Below are 21,874 nucleotides of genomic sequence, written 5' to 3' on the forward strand. Positions count from 1 at the left end.
ATCACAATAAATGGAGAAAAGATTGAAGTTGTCAAAGAATTCATATTACTTGATTCTATAATCAACACCAATGGAAGCAGCAGTCAAGACATCAGATGACCTATTGCATTGGGCAAATCTGCAGCAAGAGACCTCTTTCAGGTGTTGAAGAGCAAAGATGTCTCCTTGAAGACTAAGGTGTCTCACCCAACCCATGGTATTTTCAGTTGCTTCATATGCACATGAAAGCTGGACATTGAATATAGAAGGCTGAAGAAGAGTCAATGCTTATGAGTTGTGGTGTTGGCGAAGAATACTGAAAGTACTACGGATTGGTAAAAGAACTAACAAATCTGTCCTGGAAGAAGTGCAGCCAGAGTGTTCCTTGGAAGCGAGAATAACCAAACTTAGTCTCACCTGCTTTGGTCATGTCAGAAGGGACCATTTCCTGGAGAAGGATGTCATGTTTGGCAAAGTGGAGAGTTAACGAAAAAGGGGAAGGCCCTCAACAAGATGGATTGACACAGTGGCTGCAATGAAACACAAGTAAACATCTTTCTGGTATTCTTTGGTTTCAGCCAGGTGTAGCAGGGATCGTGAGGCTGTCATAGGACCAGGCAGTGTTTCATTCTGTTGCACATAAGGTCCCTATGAGTCGAAGATGACTCATTGGCACCTAATAACAACAATAACATCTGTAAGTAACAATGACTGTGATTCTGTACCTAGCAAGTCAGAGCGCAGGTAAAAATTTTTCAGTTGCAATAAGAATTCAGTAAAATATCAACATAAATAAAACTTAAATTTCCCTTGCACTGACTAGATGTGAATGAATTCTTACTAAAAAAACAACAATAAAAAAAATCAATAATATGTAAGAAGAAATTTTTGGATAGACTTAGAAGTGATATGCTAGACATTTTTACATAAATTGATTTACTATATAAAAAAATATTGAACTGATAGTGATTAATTAGAAAAGTTGTTTTGACTTGCTAAGTGATGAAATAAGGAGCTCAGGTGGCATAGTGCCTAAGGCATTTGACTGCTAATCAATAGGTTTATTTAAAAAAATTTTATTGTGATTTTGGGAAAAGTTTACAGAGCAAATTCATTTTCCATACAGCAGTTCATACACATTTTGTCACATAACATTGACTGCAGTTTCCCACAATGTATTACCTCTCTTCCCACTTCCTCCCTGTGGTTATCTCTTCTTCCCTGTGTCATTCTTTCCTGTGCATTCCTTCCTGCCCCATGAGCTATCTCCCCGTGCAAACACTGCCCTTCTGTTTTCCCACGGTTGATTACTCTGAGGATAGTATCTACCTCATGTACACATTCACCCCATATGCCTGTCTGTTGTTTGGCTGGAAGCCAGATGAGTGAGGTCAGTTCCAGAGCTGAAGAGTAACTAACTAGGGATCGAAGTCTCAGGGGTCTCACCAGGCTCTATCAGACCAGCAAACTTTTTTTGTGTGTTAACAATGATTTTTAGTTTTGCCCCACATTGTTCTCCCACAGGATCTCCTGTACTGATCCCCCTCCCAGAGGTTGACAGTGGTAGCTGGGCACCATATAGTTCTTCTCGTGTCATGATTATATAGGCTGAGGATCGCATGGTCTACTAGTCCCTTGGACTTAATTGTTTCTATGCATCTTTGGTTTTCTTCATTAATCTTTGATTGATTTTTCTAAGGAGCTTATCTACCTGATGTAAATGTTAATGCTATATTTCTGTCTGTTGTTTGGCTGGAAGCCAGGGGAGTGAGTACAATCCCAGACCTGAAGGGTGACTGGGGGCCACACTCTCAGGGATTGACTAACCTTACTTTTGCATTATGACTTGTTTCATGCAGTAAGGGGTGCCTTGAAAAAAAAAAAGAAAAAAAAATTGAGGAAAGAATCTAATTTTTAACTTACTTTAATGTCAAATGCCATATTGTAACATTTTGATCATGACTTTTTATATTTCCGTATCTTCGATGTTTCTCACTAAATCATGAGACTATCAGTTCTGGGATTGGGCAATCTACTTCTGTAGTGATACTGCCTTGGAAACCCAAGGAGGGGTCGCTGTGAGTCAGATCCGACTCAGCGGCAGTGAGTTTGGTGGTGGTTTTTGGTTTAGCAGTTTGCGAATGGTTTTTAAATCTCTAAATGAAGGAATGAAAAAAAACTACCTATTTTTTTCTTTGCCTTTAAGAGTGTGGTAGTCTTAATGACGAGGCATTGTCTTGGTAATAGTTTTTAATACCTCTGGATTTCCTCTGTGGTTCTGAACACTATTTGAATGGCACAAATGGTTTAGGACTCAATTATTAGCCAAAAGGTTGGCAGTTGAAACTCAGCCAGAGGCTCTTCAGAAGACTGGCCTGGAGATCTGCTTCTGAAAGGTCATGGCCTTGAAAGTCATAGGGAGCAGTTCTGCTCTGCACTTAAGAGGTTGCCATGAGTCCAAATCAACTCAGCAGCAACTGACAACTTTTTTGAGAGAAGTTAGTAATGTAGATAGCATTATGGTTATGTGAGTGTCATTTATTGCTGGAGTAATAAGAATTAGAAATCTACAGAGTTATAAACCAGAAAACAAATAGAGAGGTATGTTAAATTATTTTGAAATTGATGCTTTCAAGAATCAGTATTCTTAATTTCTTGAAACACTGTAGTATGTGAATATATGCCACAATATGAAAATTATTACATATGGTAGTATGTATTAACATTGTACAGTAAGGAAAAACACTAAATACTAATAAAGTATAAAAAGTGAATATTTTTTGGGAAGATATCTGGACATCTTTTACGATTTTTCCTTCCTGTCAGGATCTTTTCACATGCTTTAAAAATAGTAGGATGTGTTACACTTTTTAATTACTACACATTTTTCTTTCGTAGTATATTTCAACTGTAGTTGGCAAAGTAATCAAATATGTGATTTGAACAAGGAAGTTGTATAAATATGTAATTCAGATTAGACATGAAATGCCAGTTGAAAGAGAGGGCCTTGTTTAATTTTTAAAGACTAATTGAGAGATTTTTTTTCCCCTCCCCTCTTTCCCCATTTAGGTTTTGTAGGATCATATTAACAAAAAAAGCACCATGGAGTTTTATGAGTCAACATATTTTATTGTCCTTATTCCTTCAATAGTTATTACAGCAATCTTCCTCTTCTTCTGGCTTTTCATGAAAGAAACATTATATGATGAAGTTCTTGCAAAACAGAAAAGAGAACAAAAGCTTATTCCTACAAAAACAGACAAAAAGAAAGCAGAAAAGAAAAAAAATAAAAAGAAAGAAATCCAGAATGGGAATCTCCATGAATCTGATTCTGAGAGTGTGCCCCGGGACTTTAAATTATCTGATGCCTTGGTTGTAGAAGATGAGCAAGTTGTACCTGTTCCTTTGAGTGTGGTTGAATCATCAAGTAGTGTTAGGGAAAGAAAGAAGAAGGAAAAGAAACACAAACCTGTACTTGAAGAGCAGGTCACCAAAGAAAGTGATGTATCAAAGATTCCTGGCAAAAAAGTAGAACCTGTCCCAATTACTAAACAGCCAACCCCCCCAGCTGAAGCAGCTGCCTCAAAGAAGAAACCAGGGCAGAAGAAGCCTAAAAATGGAAACGGTATGGTAATCTATTTAACTTTACACATGATTATATTTATTTTAATAATGTCAAAAGCTTTGAAATTCAGCAGTATTGTTAGCTGTGCATACAAGATACTAAATGCTGGGTCTGAAACCAAGATCACTACACTTTTCTCTGTTATGCTTGCTTTCATTAACATTAGCTGCTGATAGAAAGAGTTAATATTGATCATAAACTAGCATTTAAAGCTGAACCTCATAATAATAGAAAAAACATTTAGTGAAAATATATAAAGTCCATCTTTGGATTGTTTTTTGAAAACTACTGAAGACCTGTTAATATCAACAAGTAGGAACTTTTACATTTGTTTCAGCCTGCACTTTCTAATCAATGTGTGATAGACAGCAAAGATAAAAACAGAACAGATACTATTTCTAGTCCTAGATTCATTTTTTCCCATTTAAAAACATAATGTAAAATATATAACACAAGATTGAGTATTTTAACCATTTTTAAGTGAATAATTCAGTGGCATTAATTACATTCACAATATTGTGCAACCATCACCACTATTTCTAAACTTTTTTCATCATCCCAGGAAACTGTACCAGTTAAGCAGCAAATCCTCATTTTATCTTCCTCCCAGCCCCTGGTAACCTCTCATCTTCTTTATCTATGCATTATGCCTATTCTAGATATTTCATATAAGTAGGATCACATCATATTTGTTCTTTACTGCCTTACTTTCATTTAGTATGTTTTCAAGGTTTATCCATGTTGTAGCATATAATAGGTATGGTAGGGCATTATATGAAAAAAGTTTAGTATAATAATCTAGGTATGTCTGTCTGAACTAGTGTAGGAGTTTTGAGGTACACTACTTAGAATATAGGAGCTCTGGTAGCATAGTGCCTAAGGCACTTGACTGCTAACCAGAAGGCTGGCGGTTCAAACCCACAAGCCACTCCTCGGAAGGAAGGTTGGGCAATCCTACTTCTGTAGTGATACTGCCTCAGAAACCCAAGGAGGGGTTGCTATGAGTCGGGGCCGACTCGACGGCATATAACAACAACAACACAAAGTCTGAAATTAATTTTAAAGGTTGAATAAGTGCAAGCTGTTCCCCCCCCCCCATTGATGGGAAGGGTGGGGTAGATTATTCAACGTAGAGGTGCTAACAGGTACAACAGAAAGTATGTCAGGAGATGATGTGTAGAAATGCAAATGGTTTGCAGTGTATGAGAGGACTGGTACATACCAGTACGTTGTTTATGTGTCTTGTTGAGTGATACTTTAGATTTTAAATATTTGTTTGCCAGGTATAATTAAGGTATGATATTAGGGAAATTGAATAAGCAACCCCACATTTTAGTAGGGTAGGACATTTTAGCTGATAAAATATACAATATGATTCATATATGAGATATACAAAGTATAGAAAATATGCAGAAGCCAAAGCATACTGCTATCAGGGATTAGGGTATAGGTCAGGAAAGACTGTACAGTCTGAACTGGGTCTTCAAGAATAAATTACTTCACTAGGCAAATAATGGGGTTTCATTCCATTGGTAGCATATCATGTTCAAAATATAAAGGTACAGAGGTATAAAAGTACTCTGTATTGTTGAACCATGACATGTCAAACCACGAGTTGTAGCAAAAAAAGCTGAAAAAGATGGGCAGTGGCTAGACCATGATGGTTTTTGTATATGATGCTAAGGAACTGAGACTTTATTAAAGTTAGCTATTGTTGAAGATTTTCAAGCAGGTTAGTTATGTGATCAAATTTGCTAAAATTTCTTTGTTAAAATTTGGAAGGACAGATTTCATGAAGCAGTATTTGATACAAAGAGACTAATTTAAGAGGGTATTTTAATTTTCCAAAGTTAATATGGAGGCCTTAACTATGTTGGTGACAGAAGAAATAGAAAGTAGATCAGATGGGTCTACAAAGTCAATGTGACATGACTGATACTTTTGGATAGAGGCATGACAGATAAAAGTCCCTAGGTGGAGCATATGGTTAAGCATTCAAGTAGTAGCTGAAAGGTTGACTGTTTGAACCCTCCAAAGGCTCCTCAGAAGACAGGCCTGGTGATCTGTTTCTGAAAGGTCACAAAAACCGTATGGATACTCCACAGTTTTGCTCTGAAGCACATAGGGAATCTGCCCCATGACCGCTGACAGCAGTGGCAGACGAAGGAGAAGGCAAGGACAAAGCTGTTTCTCCCAAGTTCTTGAGTTATGTCAAGATTGGTAAGTTGTAATGTACAAGCCAAACTAGCTCTTTCCTGTTTTCCACAGCCTACCAGCTTAGAATGGTGTTTAATTTTTAAATGGTTGAGGGGCAAAAAAAAAATAGAGTAAGATTTTGAGATGTGTAGAAATCAAATGAAACTCAAACTTCAGTGTCCATAAATAAAAATCATTTGGTTTTGTATTGTCTGTGGTTGACTTTTGCATTATGGAACAGTAGAATTGAATAGTTGTGGCAGAGCCTGTGTGACCTTCAAAGCCTAAAAAACTTATTTTCTGATCTTTTACAGAAAAAGTTTGTCTATTGGTAACATGGAGATAAGGAATAACAGGGAAATACTGGATGTATATAGAAAAGGGAATGATTGTAGTTTGTGTTTCAGGTGCCTATGGGGCCATCCACATCGAGAGCAGCTCAGGATGCTACTGTAGTTCACAAAAGAGACTATGAAAGAAGTATTTAGAGTTGTAAGGAGTATTTTGGGTGTAAGGAGTATTTGGGCATAAGAGGAAAATTACGGGAACTTAGAGGAGAGAGTTTTAAGGAAGGAGAGACCACTGGTATGAAGTGAATGCTAAAGAGTAGTCAAGTAAGAATTTGTAGATTATGACTTTTGGGATACTAGGGACCTGAGTTGAACCTATTCATGGAATGGAAGATAAAAATCAAGTTAAAATTAGTTGGGAAATGATTGGTAGAGAAGGAAATACAGGCTATTACTTTGTTCATTATCAGATAAGGAGGAAATAGGTGTGGGAGGCTGGGAATTAAAATTTTATTTTTTTAAGATGATAGAGACTTGACCATTCTTATAGGCTGAAGATGGCTGGGAGTGACTGACAAGGGGATATAAATGAGGGAACAAGCACTGAAACTCTTGATGAAGTTAAAAAGCAGGTATAGTGAAGCCAGAAAGCTAGAATGATAAGTTATTGGTGAGAAGATACTATTTCAGATTTAAAAATTTTATGCTAAAGCATTCTGGAAATTATTCATTAATAGTTGCATTTTTTTCTTGTGTGTTTATTGTTTGTTGTGATTGATTTCTTTGTTTTCAATAAAGATGACCAGGATAAAAAGGTGGAAACTCTTGTGGTACCTTCCAAGAAGCAAGAATTATTACCCCTCCATCAAGACACTAAACAAGAAAGTGGATCAGGAAAGAAGAAAGTCTCATCAAAGAAACAAAAGACAGAAAATGGTAAACTTTGTAGCTATATATTTTATTAATACTATGCTTAGTTCTGGGAGCTCTGGTAGCATAGTGGCTACGGCACTTGACTGCTAACCAGAAGGCTGGCGGTTCAAATCCACCAGCCACTCCTCGGAAGGGAGATGGGGCAATCTACTTCCGTAGTGATACTGCCTTGGAAACCCAAGGAGGGGTCACTATGAGTCGGGTCCTACTCGACAGCAAACAACAACAACAACAACAACAACAACATACTTAGTTCTAGAGAAGTACACTAGGACAAGGACCATAGAGACCCGACATGCTTTTTAGTTCTCGGTATAGTATGTAATTTAACAACCTTAATACTAATAAAAATTCTGGATTCTGTTTAGCCTTGTGGTTTTGTAGTGGTTTTATGATGATGAAGTGTAGGACAGCATTTATAAATACCCTTAGCTTTATAAAGAATAATGTAAATAGCATAAAAACTGTATAGAGGAAGAAATTTCTGTAGCATCTGTACTTATAAAAGACTGAATTCCTTGTTAAAAATTATACCTGAGGACATTAGCTATATCTAGCATTATCTTCATTCCTCAATTCTATTATGTGCATTAAAATTACAACGTAGTAAGCAGTCCAATATGTGGAAAGTACTACCTCAGTAGATACTAAAAGAGTTTGATAAAATCAGTGAATTACTGATTTAAATTAAAGAACTATGTATGCACAGATTAAGGAAGACTTGGAAGAAGGAAGAGGCCATCCATTTCTCGGAGAATAGGCCAGTGAAAACCTTATGAATAGCAGTGAAACACTGTCTGATATATTACTGGAAAACTTTAAGAATAGCTCTGAAATACTATCCGATATAGTGCCAGAAGAGAAACTCCTCAGGTTGGAAGGCACTCAAAATGACTGGGGAGAGCTGCCTTCTCAGAGGAGAGCTGACCTTAATGATATGGTCCTTTCGGACCTCTGTTTGCTGATGAGCACATCTCAAGATGAGAAGAAACAGTTGCAAACTTCTGTTAATAATAAGAATATGGAATGTGTGAAGTATGTATGAATCTAGGAAAATTGGAACTTGTCAAAAATGAAATGGAACACATAAAGATCGATATCCTAGGCATTAGCGAGCTAAAATGGACTGTCTTTGGCCGTCTGGAATCAGACACTCATATAATCTACTATGCCGAGACTGTCAAAGAGGAATGGTGTGGCATTCATCATCACAAACAATGCATCTAGATCTATCCTGAAGTACAATGATGTCAGTGATGGGATAATATCCATGTGCCTACAATGATGACGAGTTAATACTACTCTTTATCAAATTTATGCACCAGCTACCAAAGCCAAAGATGAGGATATTGGAAATTTTCACCAACTTACGCAGTCTGAAATTGACCAAACATGCAATTAAGATATATTGATTATTTCTGGTGATTGGAATGCAGAAGTTGGAAACAGAAGAATCAGTAGTAGTTGGAAGATACGGGCTTGGTGATAGAAATAACGCTGGAGATTCCATGATAGACTTTTTACAAGACCAACGACTTACTTACTGCAAATACCTTTCTTCATTAACACAAATGGTGGCTATACATGTGGACTACACCAGATGGAGTACAAAGTATCAGATTGACTACCTCTGTGGGAAGAGGTGATGGAAAAGCTCAATATTATTAGCCAAAATCAGGCAAGGAGCTGATTGTGGAACATACCATCAACTGCTCGTATATAAGTTCAACTTGAAGTTGAAGTCAATTAAAAGAAGTCCACAAGAGCCAAAATATGACCTTAAATATATCTCTCCTGAATTTAGAGACCATTTAAAGAATGGATTTGATGCATTGAACACCAGTGACTGAAAACCAGAGAACTTGTGGGATGACATCAAGAACATCATCCATGAAGAAAGCAAGAAGTCACTAAAAAGACAGGAAAGGAAGAAAAGACCAAAATGGATGTCAGAAGAGACTCTGAAACTTGCCCTTGAGTGGAGAGTAGCTAAAGCAAATGGAAGAAATGACAAGATAAAGGAACTGAACAGATTTCAAAGAGCAGCTTGAGCAGACAGAGCCAATTACTATAATGAAATGTTCAAAGACTTGGAGTTAGAAGATCAAAAGGGAAGAGTATGCTTGGGATTTCTCAAGCTGAAAGAACTGAGGAAAAAATTTAACCCTCAAGTTGTAATACTGAAAGATTCTATGGGCAGTATTGGAGCTCTGGTGGCGTAGTACCTAAGCTGTTTGACTGCTAACCAGAAGGCTGGCAGTTCAAACTCACCAGCCACTCCTCAGAAGGAAGGTTGGGCAATCTACTTCCTTAGTGATACTGCTTCAGAAACCCAAGGAGGGATTGCTGTGAGTTGGGTCCCACTCCACGGGAGTGTGTTTGGTTTGGTATGGGCAATATATTGAACGATGCAGGAAATATCAAAAGAAGATGGGAGGAATACACAGAGTCACTGTACCAAAAAGAATTGGGCAGTGTCCATCCATTTATGAGGTGGCGTTTGATCAAGAACCAGTGGTATTGAAGGAAGAAGTCAAAGTTGTACTGAAGGAATTGGCAAACAACTAGGCTCCAGGAATTGGCGGAATACCCCTTGAGATATTTCAACGAATAGATGTGGTGCTAGAGGCACTCAACTGGACTATGCCAGGAGATTTGGAAGACAGCTACTTGGCCAACTAACTGGAAGAGATCCATATTTGTATCCATTCCAAAGAAAAATAATCCTACAGAATGTGGAAATTATGGAATAGTATCATTAATGCTACATGTAAGGAAAATCTTACTGAAGATAGTTCAAAAATGGTTGCAGCAGTATATTGACAGAGAACTTAAAGAAATGCAATCTGGATTCCTAAGAGGATGTGTAATGAGGGATATCATTGCTGGTATAAGGTGAATCTTGGCTGAAAGCAAAGAATACCAGAAAGAAGTTTACTTGTGTTTTATTGACTATGCAAAAGCATTCGATTGTGTAGATCATAACAAATTATGGATAACATTGAGAAGAATAGGAATTCCAGAACACTTAATTGTACTCATGAGGAACCTGTACATAGACCATGAGGCTGCTATTCGAACAGAACAAGGGGACACTGCATGGTTTAAAATTGGGAAGGGAGTGCATCAGGTTTGTATCCTTTCACCATATTCAATCTGTATGCCAAGCAAATAATCTGAGAAGCTGGACTATATGAAGAAGAATGTGGCATCAGGATTGGAGAGGAAGGCTCATTAACAACCTGAGATACATAGATGATACAACTTTGCTTGCTGAAAGTGAGGATGACTTGAAGCACTTTTTGATGAAGATTAAAGACTGTAGTCTGCAGTGTGGATTACACCTCAGTATAACGAAAACAAAAATCCTTACAACTGGACCAGTAAGGAGCATCATGATAAATGGGGAAAAGATTGAGATTGAAGTTGTCAAAGACTTCATATTACTTGGTTCTACAATCAACACCAATGGAAGCAGCAGTCAAGACATCAGATGACATACTGCATTGGGCAAATCTGCTGCAAAAGACCTCTTTCGGGTGCTGAAGAGCAAAGATGTCTCCTTGAAGACTAACGTGCATCTCACCCAAGGCATGGTATTTTCAGTTGCTTCATATGCATGTGAGAGCTGGGCAATGAATAAGGAAGACCAAAGAAGAGTTGATGCTTTTGAGTTGTGGTGTTGGTGAAGAATGCTGAAAGTACCATGGACTGTTAAAAGAACTAACAAATCTGTCGTGGAAGAAGTGCAGCTGGAATGCTCCTTGGAAATGAGAATGGCTAGACTTCATCTCACCTACTTTGGTCATGTTGTCAGAAGGAACCATTCCCTGGACAATGATATCATGTTTGGTAAAGTGGAGGGTCAACAAAAAAGGAGAAGTTCTTCAATGAGATGGATTGACACAGTGGTTGCAACAGTGGGCTCTGGTATAGCTGGGATCATGAGGCTGTCACAGGACTGGGCAATGTTTGATTCTGTTGTACATAAGGTCCCTATGAGTCGGAGACGACTCAACGGCACCTAACAACAACAACAACGGTAACATCTGCAAGTAACAATGACTGATTCTGTAACCTAGCAAGTCAGAACACAATAAAAAATTTTCAGTTCTAATAAGAATTCAGTAAAATATCAACATAAATAAAAGTTAGATTTCCCTTTTTCTAATTAGATGTGAATAGATTCTTATAAAAAAAAATGAAAAAGATGTAAATAATGTATAAGAAGAAATTTTCAGATAGTCTTAGAAGTGATATGCTAGACATTTTTATATAAATTGATTTACTATAAGAAAAATATTGAACTGATAATGATTAATTAGAAAAGTTCTTTTGACTTGCTAACTGATAAAATGAGCTCAGGTGGCATATACTGCTTAAGGCATTTGACTGCTAATCAGAAGGTTGATGGTTCAAACCCACCAGACTCAGTGAAAGGAAGATGAGGTAATCTATTTCTGTAAAGATTTACTGCCTTGGAAACTCAATGGGGGTTGCTGTGAGTCAGAATTAACTCAATGATAGTGGGTTTGGTTTTGGTCTTTAAGTGATAAAATAAAAATTCAAAGCCAAATTTAGTTGGTGTTAGTCATTTGAAAATAAGTCCATTTATCATTAAATTTAAGTGCTTTCATGTCACTTAATAGTGTTTTTAAAAACCTTGAGTAATTATAATGTTGAATTTAAATTGCAGTATTGGTAGATGAACCCCTTATTCATGCTACTACTTATATTCCTTTGATGGATAATGCTGATTCAAATCCTGTGATGGATAAGAGAGAGGTTGTTGATCTGATTAAACCTGACCAAGTGGAAGGGATCCAGAAAACTGGGGCTAAAAAAATGAAGACTGAAACTGACAAAGGTAATAAATGAAATAGTATAATCTGTTATATTGTAAAAACGTTTTTGCATTTTGATGGAATTAAGTACTTTTTCTGATAGAAACCATGCGTTACATAAGACTGATATAGAAGCCTTGTGATGAAAGATTGATTGATAGGCTTCTAATCCAACCTCAGTTTTGTGGACCTGGATGTTAGAATTTGACTGGTCCAAGTCCCACAACTACTTTGCTACCTGGTACTCTATTCTCTTCCACTACTGTTTACTGTAAGGTTTCTATGCCAATTCACATTTTGATAAGAGTCTAATATAGATGAAGTAATAATAGGCCTGTACTCCTTTGGATCTCAGAGCCTTGTGAGTAGCAGTTCTTTTTAAGATGAGAACTCTAGTGCTTAATATAGATCCATGGGAGAATTGGGGTGAATGAGAGAGGTGTTTGATGTATAGATTTTTTTAAATGTCTGGATTGGTTGTATAAATATGATCTTTGTAAAACCAGATTCCCTTTTTATAATTAACTTAGAGCTTATTTTTTTATCTGTAAGATTTCTTCTGTAAAATTTTGTTTATATGTCTCAGGATTATTAAGGTTAAATGACAATATTTGTAAACATGTCATACAGATACATATTAGACTCTAATGATGTGCTTTTAAAATGAAAGCATACTGGCATTTTAGTATTGTACAGTTTGTAAACTTTTAGTTAGAAGTTGAACTTTTAATATAGTAAAAAATTAATTTATATTTAAGATAATAAATCCCTCTTGATTGGAGCATTTATTGTTATTTGATCTGAAATGCAAATCTGTATTTCCTGTTGATTATTGGACCAGGAATTCTTGATGCTTATTTTTGCTAGGATTATTACCTAGCAATAGTAATGTGTCTTTTAAATGCCAACTCCTTTCTCTTTTTTTTTTAAAGAAAATGCCGAAGTAAAATTTAAAGATTTTCTTCTGTCCTTGAAGACCATGATGTTTTCTGAAGATGAAGCCCTTTGTGTTGTAGATCTGCTAAAGGAGAAGTCTGGTGTGATACAGGATGCTTTAAAAAAGGTAAGCCTACTTGTGATTTTTGGGTGTATTTGCGAAAAGTGATGAGGAGTTTATCAAACAAGACTGCTGCTAGAACAATGAATTACTATCTGTTCTCATCCTTCCCATCCTAGAACACTGTCACATCTGAAAGTTCTGGTATGTCTCCAGAAGTCATTTCATATATCGTTACTAATCAATATTTATTCAGTTTAGTTAGATGCCTGTTAAGTCATCTGATACTTTGACAGAAGGCAGTTTCTTAATATAAGTAAGATGGTTTATATGACTTTTAAGCCATCTCACACTTGCCTTAAGTTGTATGTTGCTTTGCTTGGACTGAAAGTGTTGAAGTCAGTGCCAGGTGATTTCTGGATAGCATATATGGTGTGTGTGTGTTTTCTTTCTTTCTTTTTAAAATAAAGATAGCTCTAAAGTCCCAGGCAACCTTTTTCGGTGTGTGTGTGTGTGTGTGTGTGTGTACTACTCTTCTAAAATGATTTGAATATGAGATTCATGCTATTTTTTCATGGCTGATTAAAATTAGTATAAAACAAAACAAAACTCCCCATGAATTTCTTACTTGTCTTCTCATAGATCTGTTCACTTACTATATTGTCATCTGCACTGTGTCAAACTGGGAAAAGATGTCTAGGTTTCAGTCTTGGCTTATGTAAGTTAAGCTGACATGGTATCTGGTATTTAATATCAGATAACTAGCTTAACTGTCCTCATTCTAAAACCATGGCTAAATATGTATACATCTAACCAGTGCTCTGCTTTAAAACCTTCAGTGGCTTCTATTGGTTCTTGAGATAAAAATCACCCTTGTTCAAGCTATCACCTCTCACTTGTGTTCCTTTAGAAGTCTCCTCATTGTTTCTGCTTCTCCTCTTATCCCTATGATATATTTTTTCACACAGCTTCAAGGGTGGTCTTTAATAAGTAAATCAGGTTTTGTTACTGGTTTAGAAACCTTTTGTTGCCTTTCCCTGTCCTCTTCAAACATAATCCTAATTTCTTAGCAGGCCTTTGCCTACTTCTCTCTGCAACCTTGTTTTGGTTACCTAGTGCTGCTCTGACAGGAATATACCACAAATGGGATGGCTTTAACAAACAGGAGTTTATTCTTAAAATATTGGGAGGCTGGAAGTTTGAATTCAAAGTGCCAGGTTCTAGGGGCTGGATGAAAGCCCCTCAGCTTTGGGCTTCAGCTCTGCCTCTTGCTCCTGGCCCACTGAAGCTGGAGGCTTTTCTTCACTCAGGCAGCAGCTGGCTGCTGAGGCTGACAAAGTCAGGGTCAACAAGTGAAAAGGCACAGTCTTGGCATCACCAAACAACATGGCAGGCCACTAATTCAAGTCCAGAAAAAGTCCTAAGATTGGCAGGGCATGACAGGTTGTTGAACAATGACTCGGCTACATGCAGGGTTCAAGCATGCCATACCTGGAGACCTTCCTCAGTGTTGTATCTTACATACTGGAAGCAGCCCACATCCCTTAATCATCTACTCAGCTCCTCCAGTAGATTCCATTATGGGGTTAATTACCAATCTCACCATGGGAATAACTACATCCAGCTGCCAGCCACTCAACCAGGCCCAGCCAAGTTGACATACAACCTTAACTGCAACATGCTTCATCTCACCCCATCCCCCATTTCCTTACTACATTTCATCCATACTCTGGTAGCATAGTGCCTAAGGCATTTGACTGCTAACCAGAAGGCTGGTGGTTCAAACCCACCAGCCACTCCTCGGAAGGAAGATGGGGCAATCTACTTCCATAGTGATACTGCCTCGGAAACCCAAGGAGGGGTTGCTATGAGTCGGGTCCGACTCGATGGCACATAACAACAACAACAGCAACAAAAGACCTTCTCTGGTTCCTCTAGTTTAGCATGCTCACTGTCTGCTTGGACTGGACTGTTTTCCCTCCCTCCTTTACTCTCCAGATTCTTCTCGTGGCTAACTACCCCTTCAAGTTTCAGCTTAAATAATATTTCCTCCCATAAGGCTAACCTGAACTCTTAGTCTAAATTGTTCTCCCTGCTGTCTTTCTCATAGCTAGCAATGCTTTTTTTTTTTTTTTTTAAACATAGTATTTATCATTATTTAATAAACAGAAATAAGTATATAATTAAAATTTTTTTCTTTTTACTCACTAGACTGTAAGTTTCATGTGGATCTGTGAAGGTATCATGTCTGGATTTGCTTATTACTTTCTTCTGAATGGCTGATACATATTAGGCACCCATATGTTTACTTAAATAAGGTTATCAGTACTTCCACGTAGTGACAGTGTGACCACCACTTGTCTGTTTCAAATACCAGCAGATGACTCGTGGTGGACAGGTTTCAGTGCACTTCCAGACTAAGTCTAGGAAGAAGGATATGGCCAGGTCCACTTCTGAAAACATTGGCCACTGAAAACCGTATGAATAGCAGTGAAACATTATCTGATATACTGCCAGAAGGTGATTTCCTTGGATTAGAAGGCACTCAGAATACAACTGATGAAGACCTGTGTTCTCAAAGTAGAGTTGATCTTAATGACATGGATAGAGTCAAGCTTTTGGGGCCTACATTTGCTGCTGATGTGTCATGACTCAATGAGAAACAGCTGCAAACATCTGTTAATTGGAACATGGGATGTATGGAGTATGAATCTGGGAAAATGGGATGTTGTCAAAAATAGAATGCATAAAGATCAGTAGCCTAGGCATTAGGCAGCTGAAATGGACTGTTTTGAATTAGACAGTCATATGGTCTACTGTGCCAGCAATGAGAAACTGAAGAGGAATGGTATCACATTCATTGGCAAAAAGAATAAAACACTATCTTTCCTATCCTGAAGTACAGTGCTGTCAGTGATAAGATAATATCTATATTCCTATAAAGGAGACCAGTTAATATTACTGTTACTCAAATTTATATACCAACCACTAAAGCCAAAGATGAAAAAATTGGCGATTTTTATTCATTTTAGCAGTCTGAAATTGCCCAAATATGGAATCAGTATTTATTCATAATTCCTAATGATTGGAATGTCAAACTTGGAAATGAAGAAGCAGCATCAATAGTTGCAAAGCAGGGCCTTGGTGATAGAAATGAGATTGGAGATCTCATAAATTTTGCAAGACCAGTGACTTATTCATTGCAAATGCCTTTTTCAACAACATATATGTGACTATATACATGGACCTTACCACATGGAATACACAGGAATCAAATTGACTACTAAATCTGTGGAAAGATGACGGAGAGGCTCAGTATCATTGTCCCAACAAGGCCTGGAGCCGATTATGGAGCACACCATCAGTTGCTCATATTCTCTTTCAAGTTGAAGCTGAAGAATATTCAAACAAGTCCATGAGAGCCAAAATACAACCTATCATACCTGATAGAGACTATCAGAAGAATAGATTTGATGGATCAAACAGTAATGACCAAAAACCAGATGAGTTGAGGGATGACATCAAGGACATCATAAATGAAGAAAATAAGAGTCATTACAAAGATGGCAAAGAAATGAAAAACCAAAATGGATGTCAGAAGAGACTCTAAAACTTGCTCTTTGAGAGTTGCAAAAGCAAATGTAAGCAGTAATGAAGAAAAGCTGAACAGAATTTAAAGGGTGGCTTGAGAAGACAGAAAGTAAAGTATTATAATGAAATGTGCAAAGATTTGGAATTAGAAAACCATAAGGGAAGAACATACCTTGCATTTCTCAAGCTGGAAGAACTGAAGAAAAAAATTCAAGCTTTATGTTGCAGTATTGAAAGATTCTATAGGCAAAATATTGAACGATATAGGAAACATCAGAATATGGAAAGAATACACAGTGTCACAGTACCAAAAAGAATTGGTCGACCTTCAACCATTTCATGAGGTAGCATATGATTAAGAACCAATGGTACTGAGGAAGTGTAAGCTACACTGAAGAAATTGGTGAAAAATGAGGCTCTAGGAATTGACAGAATACCTATTTGGATGATTCAACAAATGGATGTAGTGCTGGAGGTTCACATTCATCTATGCCAAGAAATTTGGAAGACAGCTACCTGGTCACTAACTGTAAGAGATCCATATTTGTGCCATTGCAAAGAAAGGTGATCCAACAGAATACAGAAATTATGAAACAATATCATTAATATCACACACAAGTAAAATTTGGCTGAAGATAATTCAAAAATGGTTGCAGCAGTACATTAACAGGGAACTGCAAGAAATTCAAGCCAGATTCAGAAGAGGATGTGGAATGAGGGATATCATTGCTCATGTCAGATGGATCTTGCGTGAAAACAAAGAATACCAGAAAGATGTTTACCTGTGTTTTATTGACTGTGCAAAGGCATTTGACTGTATACGTCATAACAAATTACAGATAACCTTGAGAATAATGGAAATTCCAGAACACTTAATTGTGCTCATGAGGAACCTGTATATAGACCAAGAAGCAGTCGTTTGAACAGAACAAGGGAATATTGTGTGGTTTAATATCAGGAAAGGTGTGCAACAAGGTTGAATCCTCTTAAAATACTCAATCTGTATGCTGAACAAATAATCTGAATATATGAAAAAATGCTGCATCAGAATTGGGGGAGACTGATTAATAACCTGTGATATGCAGATGACACAACATTACTTGCTGAAAGTGAAAACTTTAAGCATTTACTGATGAAGATCAAAGAGTACAGCCTTCAGTATGGCTTACATCTCAAAGAAAACCAAAATCTTAACTGGACTAATAAGCAGCATGATAAATGGAGAAAAGATTGAAATTGTCAAGGATTTCATTTTACTTGCACCATAATCAATGCCCATGGAAGCAGCAGTCACGATATCAAATGATGTATTGCATTTGGCATATCTGCTACAAAAGACCTCTTTAAACTGTTAAAGAGAAAAGATGTTGCTTTGAAAATTAAGGTGAACCTCACCCAAGCCGTGGTGTTTTCAGTAGCTTCATGTGCATGTGAATAAATGAATAAGGAGGACTGCAGAAGAATTGATGCATTTGAATCATGATGTTGTGAAGAATATTGAATATACCACAGACTAGAAGAACATACAAATCTGTCTTGGAGAAAGTATTGCTGGAATGTTCTTATAAGTGAGAATGGCCAGACTTCATCTCTTTTACTTTGGGCATGTTGTCAGAAAGAACCATTCCTTGGAGAAGGGGTATCATGCTTGGTAAAGTAGAGGAGAGGATCAGTGAAAAAGTGGAACATCCTCAGTGAATTGGATTGACACTGTGGCTCTTATGATGTGCTGAAGCATGGCGGAGGTTGAGGACGGTACACGACCAGGCAGTGTTTCTTTCTGTTGTATGTAGGGTTGTGATGAGTTGCAACCGATTTGAAGGCACCTAACAACAGCAACAACAGTGACAATGTGTTTTTTAAGCCTTTGGGGTTTTAGAATGTAATATGCTTGTTGACAGTCTCTATACGTTACTGGCAATGGCTCAGAGGAAACCAAGTGTTAGAGGGTAGTATTAGGGTAAGTGTGATAACCCTATGATTTTGAATAAAATATCAGATTATTCTGTTGCAAGGAACTTCTTGAAATTCTTACATGGTAAATTTACTTTAATAAGGTAAGTATGTATCTGAAAAGGTCTTTTAATTATTTGTGGTGATTGGGAAAAGCACCTAGCTGAGAAAAGCCCCAAGCTGAAGTTACCTAACTGTTTAAAATTAAATTGTTACTTCAAATAAAAAATAATTGTCTTTAAGTGTCACCCTTGTGAGTAAGGATGTTGTTGATGGCTTAAGGGGGCAAGGGTCATCATTTTATGTCTGAGACAGCTTTGAGTTCTGGAGACTGAGTGGTAAACCAGATTCTCCTTTATTTTAGGTAGGCCAAGGAGGATGTTTGGGATTGTGTTTTGAAATAGAGCAGTGTTTTGAAAATTTTTACACCTTTTTCTCCCCTTTCTTAGAGTCATTTAGCTCTAGATTAAAATCTTTTTTGACTTCTTATGAAGTGGGCCTGTTCTCATTTGCATTGACTCACTGTCCATGTAGATATCCTCCATCCTTGAAAAACTAGAGAAGTTTTATTTTCCCCCTGTATCTGCCATACAAACAGAATATTGGTCATACTTTTTAATAGATAACAAAGTCTCAGATGTAAAGTTAAATTCCACACCTAATAAAGACCAATTCCAAGAAGGTGGGAAAATAAATGCAGGGGTATTGGCACAGGTGAAGGACAGAGGAGTTAGAGGACTTGGTGATCCAGGTAGATGTGGTAGTTAAAGAAAAGTCTAGGATGACTGTTTTTGCCCCTCAGTAACTGAATAGATTGTGGTGGTGGTGATATTTGTGAACACTTTGTAGAAGAAAAGGGTTTGGAGGATTAGAAAACAAATTAGGAAGCTGTTAAGGGAGAGATAATAATTTCATAATTGAATATATAGTTTTCTGGAGTTAAGAAATGATGTAATGGGAGAATGTAAGTAATTCACTATCACCAATACGTATTGTGGATATATATTAGACCAGGTAAGATGTGGAGAGAGATAAGAAAGCTTGAGAATGAAACTTAAGAAACATCAACATTTAAAGGGCAGGACACATTGCTACAAAGGATGCTAAAGAGGATAAGAAAAAGGAAGTATATTAGGAGACACACTGGTTTGGAACCACAGAAGCTTAGGGAGGATTAGAGAGTTCTGGGATGGGATGGGGAGAGGTCAACAGTGACAAGGTTTTGACAGGTCAAGGAATAGTGACTGTGATTTTCCTTAAATGATAAGGGAAATAATAGAGTAAGGGAGATGTTAAATTTTTTTTTGAATGTGTGTTTGTGTGTGCATGTTTTGTGTTTAAGCTAGACACTTGTGTTTTATATTTTGTAGAATGTAGGTTAAGATCCGGACCTCTAGGAGTCAGATTTCGTATGTTTAAATCTAGGGCACTGCTACTTTAAGCTTTGTGGCCTTAGGTAAGTTACTTAAGTTCAGTGGCACAGTACCCAGCTCTAAAATGGGGATGATAATCAGGTTTTGAGGATCAAATGAGATAACATACGCTAGTTGCTTAGAGTTCCTAGCATACAGTAGCTGCTCAAAAATGTTGTTAATATAATTATCTGTGTGAAAATAACTGGTGAGGGAGGTACCTGATCTCCTCTAACCTAACAAGGTGGGGAGGAAGATCATTATCAGCATCAGTAGCCCAGGGCTGATTTCTAAGAGGTGAAGGTTAGCCATGCCTCCTCTCTCCAATCTTTTTGCCAATTCTGATACTGTCTGTCCCTCCCACTGCACTCTCTCTTTCTCTACTGGCTTTGATAATTGATAATTCATTGCAGTGACCACACAGAACTCACAGACCATACTCACGATTATGGGGCTTATTAGGGAAGTGTAACAGGTTATAATTCAGGAATGAAAAATGACTCAGGATATAGTTCTTTGTTTGGAACAGCCTCTACTTAGCTGTGCCAGCAGGCAGGACTCTGGACTTCAGCCAGGCCTCTGCCCTGATTGGGCAGAAGTTACAAAGGACTTTAGCTTCACCAAGAAGTGCCCAGAAACACCCCATTCCAGCAGCAAGCCTTCTGCTCGAAAGCACTCAGTTTTCCTGCTCTGCAGGCCATGAAGCCCACTGTGCCATCTCTTACTGGCTTCCTGGTTCTGCTGCCTCTGTTGCTGCTGATACTCTGTCACTGCTTCTCACTGTTTCTTATTGTCTCTGGTGTTACAGTTTTCTCTTTCCTGGGTCTGGGAGGTTGCTAGTGCAGGAACTCCAGTTCCAAAGAACATGCTCTGCTCCTATCTCTCCTGGGTGGTTGTCAGATTCTCCCTGGGCCCTAGGATTGGCACTTTCAGACTTAGTGAATGGCACAACTCACCTATCCCCTTCCATATACCTTATTTGCATGGACTTCCCTTTATAAGTGTGCCATAGCCCTTATTTACATTATTAGCAAGCTATTCAGTTGCCTTAGAGGGCCACAAACACCTTATTTGCATAATCCCATCTAGTTATTTTTTGTTGTTGGGTGCTGTGGGGTCTCTCCAACTCATAGCAACCTCATGCACAGCAGAACGAATCTAATTATTTGGTGGGACTTTTAAAGACTATGGCTTGAATGGCCATATTAAGTAATACACTGTACCACAGCTACTAAGAAAATGTTAAAATTATTTCAATTATTTTTCACTGTTGGCCTTTAAATGTACTTGCTTCAATTATGTAATTTTTAGCTTTAAATTATTAACTGTTCTGATCCCATGTTACAAAACAGCCTACTTAATTTGTTTCTACTTCTCCTATTAACTTTTATTAATTATAGTGTTTCTGTTTATTAGATAGTTGCTCTGGTAGCATAGTGGCTAAGACACTTTCCTGCTAACCAGAGGGCTGGCGGTTCAAACCCACCAGCCACTCCTTGGAAGGAAGGTAGGGCAATCCTACTTCCGTAGTGATACTGCCTCGGAAACCCAAGGAGGGGTCGCTATGAGTCGGGTTTGACTCGACGACACACAACAACAACAACAACAAATACTTAAAGTCTGTTCTGTTACTATAGTCTCCATGTTTGTTTCAGTTTTAGTTCTACGAGTTCAAAGCTCCATACCAGCTTTTTTGCCATAGCTGATTTATTTATCTATCTCTTGGTTGGATAAAGTTGTGTTTCCTGGAATTTCTTCAAGAAGGACTAGTGAAAACTGTATTCCTTAAATTCTTGGCAAGTTAAAATGCTTCTTTGTTGTCTTTATACTTGAGTAATGGTTTGTTGGTATGTAATGTTCCTTGGGTTTCCTTTTCTTTCCTTAGGAATTTTGATGACATTGCTTGATTCTTGTGTACATTCGTATTGCTGGGTAGAGGTCTGAGGCCAGCTTGACTGTTGCCCTTTTATTTGGTTTCAAACCATTGTTGTTGTTGTTGTTGTTGTTAAGTGCTGTCGAGTCGTTTCCGACTCATAGCGACCCCATGCACAGCA

At 37.6% G+C, this 21,874-nt stretch overlaps 1 protein-coding gene across 1 annotated transcript in view; it reads left to right on the top strand.

Moving 5' to 3' along the window:
- Nucleotides 1-3,081: 3,081 nt before the first annotated feature.
- The window catches only part of KTN1 (kinectin 1), a 143,428-nt gene continuing 124,635 nt past the window's right edge, over nucleotides 3,082-21,874 (top strand). Inside the window, exons 1-4 of the mRNA XM_007948366.2 lie at nucleotides 3,082-3,604; nucleotides 6,889-7,026; nucleotides 11,720-11,890; nucleotides 12,800-12,930. Of these exons, the coding sequence (XP_007946557.1) occupies nucleotides 3,082-3,604; nucleotides 6,889-7,026; nucleotides 11,720-11,890; nucleotides 12,800-12,930 (963 nt within the window). The remainder of the gene's footprint in view (nucleotides 3,605-6,888; nucleotides 7,027-11,719; nucleotides 11,891-12,799; nucleotides 12,931-21,874) is intronic.

Source organism: Orycteropus afer, unplaced genomic scaffold (genome assembly GCF_000298275.1).
Source record: "Orycteropus afer afer isolate SDZICR_OR568_19922 unplaced genomic scaffold, OryAfe1.0 scaffold00214, whole genome shotgun sequence".
NCBI classification, from domain to species: Eukaryota; Metazoa; Chordata; class Mammalia; order Tubulidentata; family Orycteropodidae; genus Orycteropus; species Orycteropus afer.